This window comes from Montipora capricornis, chromosome 13 (genome assembly GCF_036669925.1).
Source record: "Montipora capricornis isolate CH-2021 chromosome 13, ASM3666992v2, whole genome shotgun sequence".
Taxonomy (NCBI): domain Eukaryota; kingdom Metazoa; phylum Cnidaria; class Anthozoa; order Scleractinia; family Acroporidae; genus Montipora; species Montipora capricornis.
The window spans coordinates 3,252,755-3,266,742 of NC_090895.1; the positions used below are offsets into that span (position 1 = coordinate 3,252,755).

Consider the following 13,988-nt stretch of genomic DNA (forward strand, 5'->3'; position numbering starts at 1 on the left):
CCACAGGGGACAAAGCTTGGGCCGTGGTTATTCTTAATAATGATTAATGATTTGAAAGCAGGAGAGGCAGAGATGTGGAAATATGTGGATGATACCACAATCTCTGAGGTAATAACTAAAGGGCAAAAGAGCTGTATTCAGCAAATGGTAGACGATCTTGCTATTCAAGCAAGGAATGACGGTTTTCAGTTAAACGAAAGAAAATGCAAAGAGCTTAGGATTAGCTTTGCAAAAAACGAACCAGAGTTTGACCCTATTTGGGTGAACCGTCAGACCCTAGAGACTGTGAACAGTGTGAAATTATTAGGACTCAATATAAGCAGTGATTTAAAATGGAATGTCCATGTGTCAGAACTAGTTAGGAAAGTTTCAACAAGATTATATTTTCTTAGACAGCTTAAGAAATCGCATGTAGCCACAAGAGAGCTTCTTCTATTTTACATTACATGCATTCGCTCTATTCTGGAGTACGGCAGCCCAGTTTTTCATCGCGCTCTACCAAGTTATCTAAGCGAAGACCTAGAAAGACTTCAAAAACGCGCTATTAAGATTATTTACCCCGAACTATCGTATGCTAAGGCTCTAGAGCTGTCTGGACTTCCAACACTGTATGATAGAAGAGCGTCAATTGCAGCAAAGTTGTTCGATGAAATATGTGCAAATCAATCTCACAGTCTTCACAAACTACTTCCAAGTAGATACCAACCAAGCTACTATCTGAGAGAAAAAAGAACATTTATTCGTCCGAAATGTAAAACTGAAAGATGCAAGAATAGTTTTCTTTTAAGTTTTGTTCATAGTAGCTGAGAACTAGATATAAATTTGTTTCTTATTGTAAATAGGAATTTGACGCATGCTTTTAATGTGTGATTCTTTAACAATTTTTATGTAGTATAAGTCCTATAATTAGTTTGTAGTTAAGCGCAGTTGTAAATTTTGTATTTGTAAGCCTTACCGCAATTCAGCTTTTGGCTGCAAGTTTTTAAGGTGAATAAACTATCTATCTATCTATCTATCTATCTCTATCTAACAGGGAGATGTGGTTCTCTGGACCCCTCGTAGAGAGATATAAGCAATACGGGTTCCCAGACCATTTGAGTGAGTGCCTTTACAGAAGAACAATTTGAAAACGTCTTTTTTTTTTTTTAGAGCAATCCTTGGTTCAGACTTCCATTCTTGAGCTATTCAGTAACCTCGGGGATAATTCTCCTCCCCACTGTTGAACTGCCCGTCGATACAGCCTCACTCTCCACTTTTCAGAGGAAGTATGCCTGTGTTTTGATTCTTTTATATTGTGGTATTTATACGTGTAATAAAGTGGCTAATGCCATTAAACAGTGCTCAATACACTTTTTAAGTGTAGAGCTTTGAATAAGAAGATATAACGAAGAGACAAAATTCTCTGTTACTCCGAGTTTCGTGCTCACGCACTCATCAGACAATATTTAATTACATGTCCTTTTAAATACTGTCTGATGAGTGCGTGAGCACGAAACTCGGAGTAACAGAGAATTTTGTCTCTTCGTTATATCTTCTTATTGTGGTATTTATATATGTGAACTGGTTTTGCAGAGAAGTTCAAGGTAAAATACAATAGGACTAACTTTTCTTTGCGAGATACTCATGTCATACTCTTTGCCAGAAAGATTTTCAGCAAAGGTTGTTAGGGCGGAGGTTACATCATTATCATCTTCATCATCTTCATCATCACCATCAGTTTCTTCAGCTTAGTCATTGCATCATCCTTGTTTTCAGTATTATTGTAATCATCAATACAATTCATTTTTTAGTATACACAGAGCTTTTTCCTCTCCTTTTGTAGTGATGTACATCTTGAGAGACCTGACCTTGAAGATCAGAGAAATCAGCTGCTCGTACAAATGAACTCCAACAATAACTAGCGGAAAGCTATGGAAGCCAGGATCCTGAAAACCTTAAAATAAGGTGATAAAGGAAAAGAAAGGACTTCATTTAAGTGTCTAATCGTCTAGTGCTGGAGCACTAATTGGGGACACTGTAAATTGAAATGAATGAATCAATGCAAATCAGATGAAAGTTTGGTTTTTCAGGGGAGGTGAAAACTGGAATATCTGGAGAAAAACCTTTCAGAGCAGAGAAGAAAACCAACAAACTCTACCCACATGTGATGCTGAGTCTGGGAATCAAACCCGGGCTGCATTGGTGGGAGGCGAGTGCTTTCACCACTGAGGCCATCCATGCACCCCCAGAGCAACAATAATTCTTCTTAGTTGAAATTTAAAAAACGAGCTCTGGCTAAAATGATTAAAAACTATGAGCTTTCGACTGCCCGAACTGCAGTCTTCGACGGGTAAAATCAATGATAAGAAAGCGATGAGAAAATTTGAATAAGAAGCGTGAATTGCGAAATAAAAATGTAAATGGTTATGAATGTTTGTTCAAAAGAATGTTGTATTGCCCAGGTAACGGGCAAGAATTGTTATCTGCGTTTGGTGTCACTCTGGTATGGGCCACGCTTCTAATGTTTTTCTTGTTCTAAAAGTGCCTTTGTCAATAACTGACGCGTTTTCAAAGTCAATGGCGTGGTTGTTGGACCAGGCGTGATTAGCAATTCTAGAACCTTTGGCCGCAGTTTTGGTGTTTCTCAAATGCTCTTTTTTTCGGGTATTAAAAGCTCTGCCAGTTTCCCCGTAGTCTTTAATCATTTTAGCCAGAGATCGTTTTTTAAATTTCAACTATGTTTCACCCTGGCTGTGGCCCTTCAATATTTTAAAATAATTATTCTTGTTTAAGACTGTAATCCCATCCCCCTCTTGCCAGTACAAATTAGGGGGAGGTTGTTAGTTAAGGTGAAGTTATAACCCAACTGGCGCGTAAAGTCTGTGTGTTGTTCCCTGGCTGCTGTAATATTGCAACGTCTAACATCTAATCATTTAAGAGTTACCAACTGAAGACTACACGGAAAAGACTCTAAAAGGACATGCTAACAGTGTACTCAAGTGCCAATTGCATGGTTGAGTGGTGACGCTGAGCCGTTCCCTTGGGCAGTGGTGTGAAAGCAAATGAAACTCCTTCTTTTCGGAAGCCTTTGAATCCAGGTCGGGGGGTCAATTTGCCTTTAGTTAACAAGGGCTAGGTAGCTCAAAGTTTGCTTATTGCTTAACATTTTAAATACCATGTGAATTGAGAGATTTGATAATTACTTAACCAATGGTTAGCACCAACCATGCTTCTAAAGAGGAACTTGGCCTGGAAGTTGATATTGATTTTTTAGCTTTATATCCCATCCATCCACTCTCCAGAACCCCCATTTGAAAAATGTTTGCACTGGTTTCACAATTCACCCAAAGAGTAATCCTTGATAGATAGATATTTTGGAAATATTAATAATTAAAAATTATTGGTTTGTTTACAAGTCACTTCAGGAGTAATCAGTATTTGGTTAAAAGAGGCAGAAATAACTGAGGAGAAGATCACAATTGTGCATGAAAAGGACCTTCATGTACCACTTGTGAATCTGTCATCATCATGTGCTATGTGGTAGCGAGCATGGCTGAAATCAACTCCATGTATCAAGTACTTCAAACAGGTAGCAACAAATATCTTTCTAGAATATAATTGGCAACACAGGAACATACTCTCCAGTAACTTTCATTTGAATGGTCACATTTTAAGATTCCACCCACAGACTCAAAAGTTAGAACTACCGGTACCTTGTACATTAAATTGAAAAGCATCACAGGAAAGTACTGCTCAGTAGCTTTCATTTGAATGGTCAAACTAGGATTTCATCCACCGGCCGACTCCAAATTGACTACTGGAAATACACATATCTTCTACAAAACCTTACTCTTCTCAGGGCTCTGTACTAGCAATCATTTTTCTCATAATTATACCTTTCCATGGTCTCCTCTTCTTTCTTTATTTGCCTTAATTTAATCTTTTATGTTATCATTGATAACATCTCTGAAATATATAACACTTAGCAAGTTTTATTAGTAACATAGTTTCTTTGTACTTATCAGTTGTGTTATTGCAATCATATTTTATGTTGGAGAAAGACAAGATTTTAATCAATAGAGAGCTTTTTGTTTTGGCTTTTTAGTTATTTATTACTCTATGTATTCTTGTACTACTGTTTTTGTGATCATACTTTGTCCCTGGCATTTGCTGAAGTGTCATTCAAGTGGTCACATTTCTGAGTATCATACAAAAACTTGAAACATTATTTTTTTCTGACTTAAACATGTTTTTGTTTTTGGCAGTTGTTCAATTCCTGCATTGAAAACAGCAAGAAGGCATATGACCTGGACAAGAGGCTTTAGATCCTTCTCACAAATTTCACCAACTTGGTGTTCATCAACTTGGCTCGGTAAGCTTAGCTCTATAAAGGGAGGAAGGAGTATTCTGAGGATCGTGGCTTGTCTGTCTAATTCCCAGGCCTGTGATGTTTTTGCACTTGTTTCAATCAGTTTGAGTTGTTTTAGTAATCACTTAAATCTAGGTGGATCGTGATTTTGTAACTCTGGTAACTACCCTGAAGGTCTTAAAAATTCTTAAAACATTCTTCCTATTTTTTTTCACTTTTAATGTTTTTTTTATCTTTTGTGAAGTTTTATGTGGCTTCATCAAGAAGGCCATTTACTTCAGCTTCCTGGAAACTAATTCTCAAAGATTTTGTACTTTGTCTTTAAATTAGCTAGATTGAGCTTGGTTAAAAAAAGCCCATTTTGTTTTGGAGCCGGTGATTTTATAAGGACATGGATATATAGTTCTTGGATGACTGGTTCCTTTTTTTCTCACCTAAATATTACTGGGAAAGGAGCACTATTGATAAAACTTACAAGTTGTAATGCTATAAAGTTTAGATTACCTAGAGTGCTCCAAGAGCAGGGAGCTAACAAACACAGACGTTAGAGGGCAATGGGATTTATCTCTTACTGTTGTTACTGTTGAGTTATTAAAAGTGTTATTACGTTGGCAACAAGGATCAACCAAAGAAATTCCTCCATTTGACCCTCATGGCGAATTCAGTTCCATGACAAATTGCTGGCAAATATGGCTCAAAAGTTTCAATCTATTTGCCAATGCAGCTGGTTGCAAGAATGGCACAAAAATACAAATTATTCAGCTACATACTGCAGGTCCAGTCGTTCAAGACATCTTTTAGGGCCTGTTCACATGGAGGTTGGGGACCCTGGGTGGGTGAGGTACCCCCCCCCCCCCCCCCTCGGTGGGGTAACCAATCTCTCTATACAATTTTCCTTTTTTCTTGATTGTGTTCAACTGAGGGGTGGGGTACCTCAGTGAGGCAGGTTGTCTGGTTAACTAGGCCAGGTAACTCGCTTAGGTGGGGTGAGTTTTCTCCATATGAATGCTGAAGGTGGGGTACCCCTCCTGACTGGTGTGATGTTCATTTGGGCATTTATCTTTAGTTTGAATATTTAGAAATGTCACCCCGGGCTTTTAATATTGCACCTGAAGGCTCACTTGTTTTAACTACGGGAGGGTGGGGTACCTCACCTACCTGGGGTCCCCTACTTCCATGTGAACAGGCCCTTACAAACTTATGGAAACAGGAGCCGACTACAAAACGCTACACGAATCAGGCCTTATTCTCAAACCACAGAACAGTGAGTTTAACAAACTCAGCATTGGGTTCTTTTGCCACATCTGCAAAGATGGTATAGGCCCAGCCCACATCAAAGTGCAAGCACCTCAAGAGGCAGTCGAACTCAGAAACCAAAGTGAGCTCCGCTTATTTTTTAACATGGCTCCATACAGTTCCCGATTCATCAAAGGATTTGCAACATTGACCAAGCATCTACGCAGGCTGACAAGAAGCCAAACAACCTGGTCATGGGACGCACGGCAAGCAGAAGCATTCAAAAACGTCAAGAAAGCCCTCTCAGAAACAGCAATGCCTTACTTCTGGCCAGACAAAACCACTAAGATCTTAGTTAATTGGCCTTGGTGCAATACTCACCCAAGGTGACTGACCTATCGCATATGGTAGCTGCATTCTCAGCAACGTTGAGACTTGTTATTCGCAAACAGAACGCATTTACATGTGAGGCACACCCTTCCAAGTCCTAACGGTGGTACTCCCCTCGGTGGGGTAACCAATCTCTCTATACAATTTTCCTTTTTTCTTGATTGTGTTCAACTGAGGGGTGGGGTACCTCAGTGAGGCAGGTTGCCTGGTTAACTAGGCCAGGTAACTCGCTTAGGTGGGGTGAGTTTTCTCCATATGAATGCTGAAGGTGGGGTACCCCTCCTGACTGGTGTGATGTTCATTTGGGCATTTATCTTTAGTTTGAATATTTAGAAATGTCACCCCGGGCTTTTAATATTGCACCTGAAGGCTCACTTGTTTTAACTACGGGAGGGTGGGGTACCTCACCTACCTGGGGTCCCCTACTTCCATGTGAACAGGCCCTTACAAACTTATGGAAACAGGAGCCGACTACAAAACGCTACACGAATCAGGCCTTATTCTCAAACCACAGAACAGTGAGTTTAACAAACTCAGCATTGGGTTCTTTTGCCACATCTGCAAAGATGGTATAGGCCCAGCCCACATCAAAGTGCAAGCACCTCAAGAGGCAGTCGAACTCAGAAACCAAAGTGAGCTCCGCTTATTTTTTAACATGGCTCCATACAGTTCCCGATTCATCAAAGGATTTGCAACATTGACCAAGCATCTACGCAGGCTGACAAGAAGCCAAACAACCTGGTCATGGGACGCACGGCAAGCAGAAGCATTCAAAAACGTCAAGAAAGCCCTCTCAGAAACAGCAATGCCTTACTTCTGGCCAGACAAAACCACTAAGATCTTAGTTAATTGGCCTTGGTGCAATACTCACCCAAGGTGACTGACCTATCGCATATGGTAGCTGCATTCTCAGCAACGTTGAGACTTGTTATTCGCAAACAGAACGCATTTACATGTGAGGCACACCCTTCCAAGTCCTAACATCACAAGCCACTTGGCCACATCTGGCAGAACCCTAACCTTCCATTATGCATTGCAAGATGGTGACTACGATTACAACCAGGGTTCTATCTAGGGTATTTGAGGGGTAGAAGCCTCAAAGTTGGTGACATCGTTCTTGTGAGACAGACCAAGACCAACAAGCTTTCAACCCGCTTAAATCTGCACCCTCTGCTTGTTGCAGATAAGAAAGGCTCCTTGATCTCTGCTAAGAGGGTTGGTGAGGCCACCATCACATGGAACATGTCAATGTTTCATTGTTTGCCTTACGGTTCGCACAAGGAACCTGTCCTGTCTGATTTACAGGAGGATGTTCCTGTTACCACTCATCACAGTGGTGAAGAGAAACCTGACAAGTTGCCCCAGTCAGTTTCTGGAAGATCCAACCCAATAATATCAAAACCCAAGAGACTGATTGAAGAGCTTTGAGCTTGAACTGAACTTAAAAACTTTTAACTGCGCGTTCAAAGAACTTCGTTTCTTTATTTAAGAGACTTTACCCCCGCGCAATACTTCTAGTTAATCCTTATCCAAGGAGGAGAGGGATGTAATGATGTTATGGTTAGATTACCCAGTGCTGCAAGAGCAGGGAGCAAAAGAACACATGTTAGAAAGTGATGGCATTTATCACTTACTGCTGTTACCGTTGAGTTGAAGTGGTTTTTAATTGAGTGTCAAAAGTAATTAGGGAATTGCTTTGGTTTTGCACTACTTCACTCAGTGATTGGTTCAAAGTTCTCACACCATTTTTTCAACCAATCAGAAGTGAAACCAAAACCCATCCTGGCTCGTGCGTGCACATTTTCCCGTGCTTTGTGTCAGCTACGTGTAATTACTTCGAGTTTTGATTGGTTTACTGGATGGTCTCTGCCCTTTTTGTTGGCCAAAGCAATTACTTTGGTTTTGGTTTTACGATACTCGATTGAAACTCAAGTGGTATTACACAAGTGTACTTAAAAGGGTCTTAAATCACATTTCAAGGAAACGTCTATTTGATATTTCTGTTCTTCATTATCTTTAAAAACTGATGCACCTCACTCTTAGTGCCTTTCTTTGGAGCAATCCTTGGCTTGCACCAGACTTCATGGCAGCCATGTTGATGTACAGATCAATTACAAAAATGTCTTTTGGGAATTTGGCTCTATTATATATTATGCAAAACGCGAGCGACATTTTGCTTTTGTTTAGTACACCAACATGGCCGCCTAATCACGTGAGTGTAAACCAAGAATTGGAAGTAGACAAAACTGGCAGTTTTTTGCATGTGAGGGCTTTCTCGCTCTGTGATTGGGTAATGTCATTGTCTGTGTCTGATTGACCAATACTGCATCTGTATTTTAGCATTTTATCGGTTTCTTTGTTATTCTAATGTTGTGCCTTTTTCCTTTAGGACTAGCTTCAGCTGGCTTGAAGGAGGAAATAGTCAGCGAGCCTGTCATTGTTAAGATAGGATTGATAGAGGTATGATGTTCATGTGTTTGTTTTTGGTAATGGTTATTGTTGTTCTTGCTGCTGTTTTGGAGGATATTGTTTCAGTAATGAAGGGATCCTACCCTCATAGTCTTCAGCAAAGTTGTCTGAAATAGGCCATTTTCGAAATATCAATATTCAGCTTGATAGTGAAGCAGAGAGGACAAAAACAATAGGAACAACTTGCAATGAATGTGAAAGATGATTAGCATATCATCCACTTTCCTTTGTCTTTGTCCTCTAAACTTCTCTTTCAAGCTAAATTTTAATATATTTAAAGTGGCCTATACTCCATTACTTTACCTGGGCCCGGTTGTTCGAAAGCTGATTAACTTAATCCAGGATTAGCATTAACTTTTGTTTCATGTTTTCAAATTTTTTGGTGACAGTTTCTTTCGCTTCTCTTTGTTTTTCAAGGTAAACTTATTCTAATGTAAATTTTTGCCGAATATCAGCGTTGAACAGCATTTGGGAGCAGAGAAATAAACTCCTTGGTTAATTTTTAATCTGGGATTAGAGTTAATTGGCTTTTGAACAACCGGCCCCTGATCTGCAAAATAGCCTGGAAAATAACCTCCAATCCCAGACAAAAATTGTTGAGATAATGTTCAACTCAATGTTATTTAACCCTTTCCCTCCCCGTGGGGTTCCCCATTGACGAGTAAAATCGTTTGGCGTTAGACAGAGTAAAATCTATAAGTGGCACTCTTGGGAGTGAAAGGGTTAAGAAAAAAAATTACTCTTTCTTGTGAATTGAGTTTTATCATGTTTTCCAAACAATGCTGAGACACGGGTGGATTATTTGTGCTTGTTTGGGTAAAAAACAGGGGTTAGATGAGCCAGGGAAGGGGGTATTGCTTGCCCTCTTTCAGTTTCGGAAAATTATATGACAATTCTGGCGCTATTTCAAAGTGGTTGCAAAACACGAGCTGACATGAATAGAAGTAAAAAAGGGAGATGACAAGAGACATCAGATCACTTAGATGAGCACTCTTTACAAGATATGGGAAAGGCATTGAAATACTGTACCACTTGGGGCAGAGCATGAGGGACGTCTATAAAGTAATGACCTATTCTCTGCTTTTGATCTCGTAGGTTTGCCCAAACCCTTCATTACTTTCTGAAAGCTTAGGTGATGGCCGTACAAGAGCAACAAGCGAAAGTACAGAAGCAGCTGAGGAAGTTGAAGGTCTGCAAGTCAGTTTTGGCGAGTGTCTGACAAGTTTTCAGAGCGTGGTGTTTGTGAAGGCTTTCACAGAAGAGAAGGTAATGTTACTGTCGCTTGTGTCTTAAACCTATAACTGTAACGGTACATTTTCTATTTATTTTTTACCGTGCTAATTCACAGACCAAACAATTATTTTCCCGCACAATCACATAAGAGCCTTGCCAGTCATTCCAGTAAGAAGTGGGACATCACTGTTAATGCCGGGCTATTTATTATGAATAATTAATTAATTAATCCAGGCCATGAATTTTGGTGGAAATGATGATCTAAAATCTGCCGATCTGTGTAATGCTGGCATTCCAAACATTAAAAGCTGCACCTTCCGGTTTATTCGTTCCTTCTGCTGCCTAAAGAACGTAGGGTTATTTGTGCACAATATTGTCTTGCGCAAATCTTAAAGTGCCCCTGTGATCAACAAGACCACTTCCTTTTTTCCTTCAGATTTTGCAAGTGTGTTTGCTTAACACCTGACTGGCAAAATTTTAAGCTTTGATTTTTATCCAAAGGCCGTTTACTTTGAATGTAAGTTTTGGATTTCACGGAGCGCCGTTACTCACATTCAAAACTGACCGATTGGACCTCAGACGGTTGGATCCAGGGAAAAGTGACGTCAGAGGCTCACTAGCTTAAAATTTCAGCGTGTGAACGCAACTTATTATATATGCAAAGCGTGAGTTTAAAAGTCTGAAAGGCCAAAACCCCCGTGCTGCATATTAATTCTGCGGCGTACACACGTATTGCATTCTTAAACTAGTGAGCCTTTGACGTCATTTTCTCCTCGATCCAGCTCTCTCAAGAACATAAATGTTAGTAATGGCGGACCATTAAATAGGAAAATTACAGTTAAAATAAAAAGGTGTCTTTTTGAAATCGAGGCTTAAAACGTGGGTCACTTAGTGTTTTGTTAACATAGTTTTGAAATCCAAAGAAAAACATGAATTGATTTTTTGGTAACAGGGGCACTTTAAGGAGGCTTGAAAGGGTTTCAACACTTAGAAGACACATCGAATGACGCTACAAAACTGTATCACGTATGGTACCATATGAAACACCGTTTATTTCCAAACAAGATGTGATCATTATTGTGATGTAATAAGTTACCTTGGCAACGGGAAAGCCCAGCAAAAACACCCTATATTTTGGATTTAGTTGCTCATATCTAAAAAAATAAATTTATAACCTCCCTTTTTTATTGCTGAAAAAAGATTAGAAGGCCACGATGAAACTTCCGGCAAAGTTTTAAAAAATTCTGTCCAGCGGATTCAGAGCCACTTTAAAAAATCACAGAATTAAGGGTAGAAGTTTTTTACACTTTGCAGAAAGTTTCATCTTGCCCTTCTGATTACTTTTCAGAAATAAAAAATGGGGGTCACCGTGTTCGTTTTTGAGATATAAGCAACTAAAGACAAAATAAAGGGTGTTTTTACAGGGCTTGCTCGTTGCCACGGTGACATATTACATCACAAAAATGACTGTATCTTGCTCAGCAATGATTCGTGTTTCATTTGGTACCACAATATTGCTAATACATGATACAACGTTGTGGTGCCGATCCTTCTAATAAGAGCATCACCTGGAAGCGTTGAAACTGGTTTGAACCACCTTAATAACACCGGAGAGCAATATTGGGGGTCTGGAGAAGAAGGAAGACAGTTTTTTTACCCTCCCTTCCCTAATCTTCATCTCTGTCTCTTATTCTCAAGACTTATCTGCAGTCTTGTACAGGCTTTGTTTGGTTTGATTTTTGCCTTTTAACACTCAGTGGCTAGTTAAAAAGTTGAAAGTGGTTTATTGAAAAAATGTTTAGTTGAAAGTTGAACATACCACATGCTACCTTGACGTCACAACAGCGTATTGTCCAGCGCTCTGAGGCAGGTGGATGCACTTGCCTTTGATTGGCTTATTAACTGCCTACCGTTGTTTCTATAGGCTCGTATCAAAGAACTCTCTAATCACTTTATGCTTATGTGGGACCCACCATCACGCCTCTTGTTTTCATGTTATTGACTGGGTCGGACCCCACGTACTCCTTCCTGAGATTCGCCCGAGAAATGAGCTACAGCGAAAGGTGAGACTTAATACAATACAATACAATACAATACATATTGCCATAGGGGCTTTTCAGGGCCAATGAAACACAACGAAACGACAGAACAGAACAACAACAACAACAACAACTGTCCCAATTGGCCGGAGGCAAATCAGTCAGCTATTTACAAGTGCGACCGGAAGGTGAACCAGGGACTACCACGAACAAATTCAACCAGTGGTCAGAGCGGGTCAACCCGGGATCTCCGAATCTCAAGGCAAGTGCCATAAGCACACTGCCTCCTAACTTAAGTAAACCGACTTAAGTAAAGCCTTGAGGATTAGGGGTGTTTCTTTACTGATTGGTCAAATTTCAACCAGTCTTGAGTCGTCATGCAGCAATCTTTTCGATGTCCTAACAAGCCGTTAGTTTGGTTACAAAATGCACCCTCTGAGTTTGCTACGCAGTAGGATTTGGTCGTAACAGAAGTAGCATTGTGTGACTACTAGAAAGTAAGAGGAGAAGTTTTTCGTGATGACCTGTAAGGCTGCAATTTGATTGAGGAAAGGTGTAGTCTAAAATTTAAAATTTGCGCTTGGAAAGGTGCTGCAGCGAACAACAGTGGGGTACTGCCTCCAAATGTCATGACAGGACCCTCTCACCCCAGTAAAACTGCAAAATAAATGGCAAACAAAATGAGTTTTTGGTATTGTTTTATTTTGTTTTGCTCAAGTTAGAGTTCGTGTTAAACAACGGTTTTGCCTTAAAGTGGGCTTGGCAAGGGCGACACATGTCAAACAGAAGCTGACAAACTCTTTCATCTATAGACACTAATCTCTTCGCGAAGCAAAAAAAAAAAAAAATTATTTTGGGTTCACATGCTTTTGTTAGCTTGACTTGGTGTCTACTTTGATTTTTCGTTAGTGATTGACATGCTTGTCAACTGTCATTTTTGTGTCAAATCTACCTTAACTGCTTAATTTGGTGAGAAGGAAGGCAAGTAAGAGGGCAACCGTTTGTAGAGCTCTTATGTAACTATTCCTTGCGGGTAGAAGACCCCCAAAGGAATTGCAACATTTAACTTTTCATTGCGTTTTAAAAGGCTCCATGATTTTCTCGTCTCCTTACTGTCTGTAGCACAAGCCATTCATTTTATGCATGGCTCATGCATAGTTTTTTTTTCAGCTTGTGTACGTCGTCAAGACTGAACTCTGAACTCTTTGATGAGAACAGAGGTAATGGGTATTTTTTGGTTTTCATTTTCTTTACATTTCGTTTTCAGGAATTTCCATCTTGCCGCTTCCTGGCTGTTAGCCATGGAAATGCTCATCAATTACCTTTTCAGCCGGGAATCGAAGTGGAAGTACTCGAAGACTTCCGCTGTGTCTGAGTTCCATGCCAACTAACTCTGCAGAACAGTGTTAAAGTGACGAATGAGTCACCTAAGGGACTCAGAGCTAAAGTTGAAAGAGCTTTTGGTGAACTCAGTGCTGACACATTTTAGAATCATAGTAAGTTCTTTGCTTTTTGGTTATTCTTATGCTACATGTTCCTCGTCCTATCATATTTAACTTTTAATAGCCATTTCCAGAGGTTTCAGGCTGCAAAAAGGTGCAAAATGTTGGGAAGAAGAAAGAACATGAGAAAAGACTGGCCCAAAGAGACCCTCTCTCCCCAGTCTCTCCTCGCGTCAATGCTCGCCCCCAAAAGCCCATTTTTGAGTTGCTGCATGCCTCGGTTTCAAAGCGAGTTCTGGTGTTCAACCATTCAAATGGAAATGAGTTGCGCGTTTTTATGCAAATCAAACTCATTTCCCTTTCAATAGTTGAGCACCAAGACTCAATTCGAAACTGAGACAAACAGCGACGCGGAAATGGCCCACTTAACTTCTTTCAGAATTTTTTAAACAGGAAACTAGTTTTTACGAAATCCAAGGGAAACAAACCCCGCACGTTATATTTAATTAACCTGGGTTTGATTCGGTTAAGACTTAATAGTGCTTCATTCATGTACTCGTAAACTGGTGAGCTCACCTTTTTCTTGTTTGTGTTTCACAGGTGTTGGTGAGACATGTGTAAATTAGCCTTTGGCATTTGCTTCTTCCATATAATAGTTCAGGAAAGAAAGACGTTTGTTCTACTGGGTTGGAACATCAAGGTAAGAGTTGAGCGTTTAAGGACCAACTTCGCAGCAGAGCGGTTTTGTGCTTAATTCAAAGCAATAAATTTCCGTTATGGTTAATACACCCAAGTATACTTTTCCTGGTATATTACATCAGTTGATGAAGA

General features: G+C 39.9%; 1 protein-coding gene across 1 annotated transcript; it reads left to right on the forward strand.

Annotated features, from left to right (window-relative positions):
* Positions 1–4,247: 4,247 nt before the first annotated feature.
* LOC138028280 (uncharacterized) lies at positions 4,248–11,734 on the forward strand. The gene is made up of 4 exons (XM_068875758.1): positions 4,248–4,351; positions 8,364–8,434; positions 9,539–9,709; positions 11,601–11,734. The coding sequence occupies exons 1-4, from the start codon at positions 4,282–4,284 to the stop codon at positions 11,676–11,678; spliced, it is 390 nt and encodes a 129-aa protein (XP_068731859.1). The 5' UTR covers positions 4,248–4,281; the 3' UTR covers positions 11,679–11,734.
* Positions 11,735–13,988: the final 2,254 nt, after the last annotated feature.

Coding starts and splice junctions, on each gene's coding strand:
- LOC138028280 (XM_068875758.1), top strand. CDS start 4,282: ATGACCTGGACAAGAGGCTTTAGATCCTTCTCACAAATTTCACCAACT. Junction 8,435..9,538: donor TTAAGATAGGATTGATAGAG/GTATGATGTTCA, acceptor TTGATCTCGTAG/GTTTGCCCAAACCCTTCATT. Junction 9,710..11,600: donor AGGCTTTCACAGAAGAGAAG/GTAATGTTACTG, acceptor TTGTTTCTATAG/GCTCGTATCAAAGAACTCTC.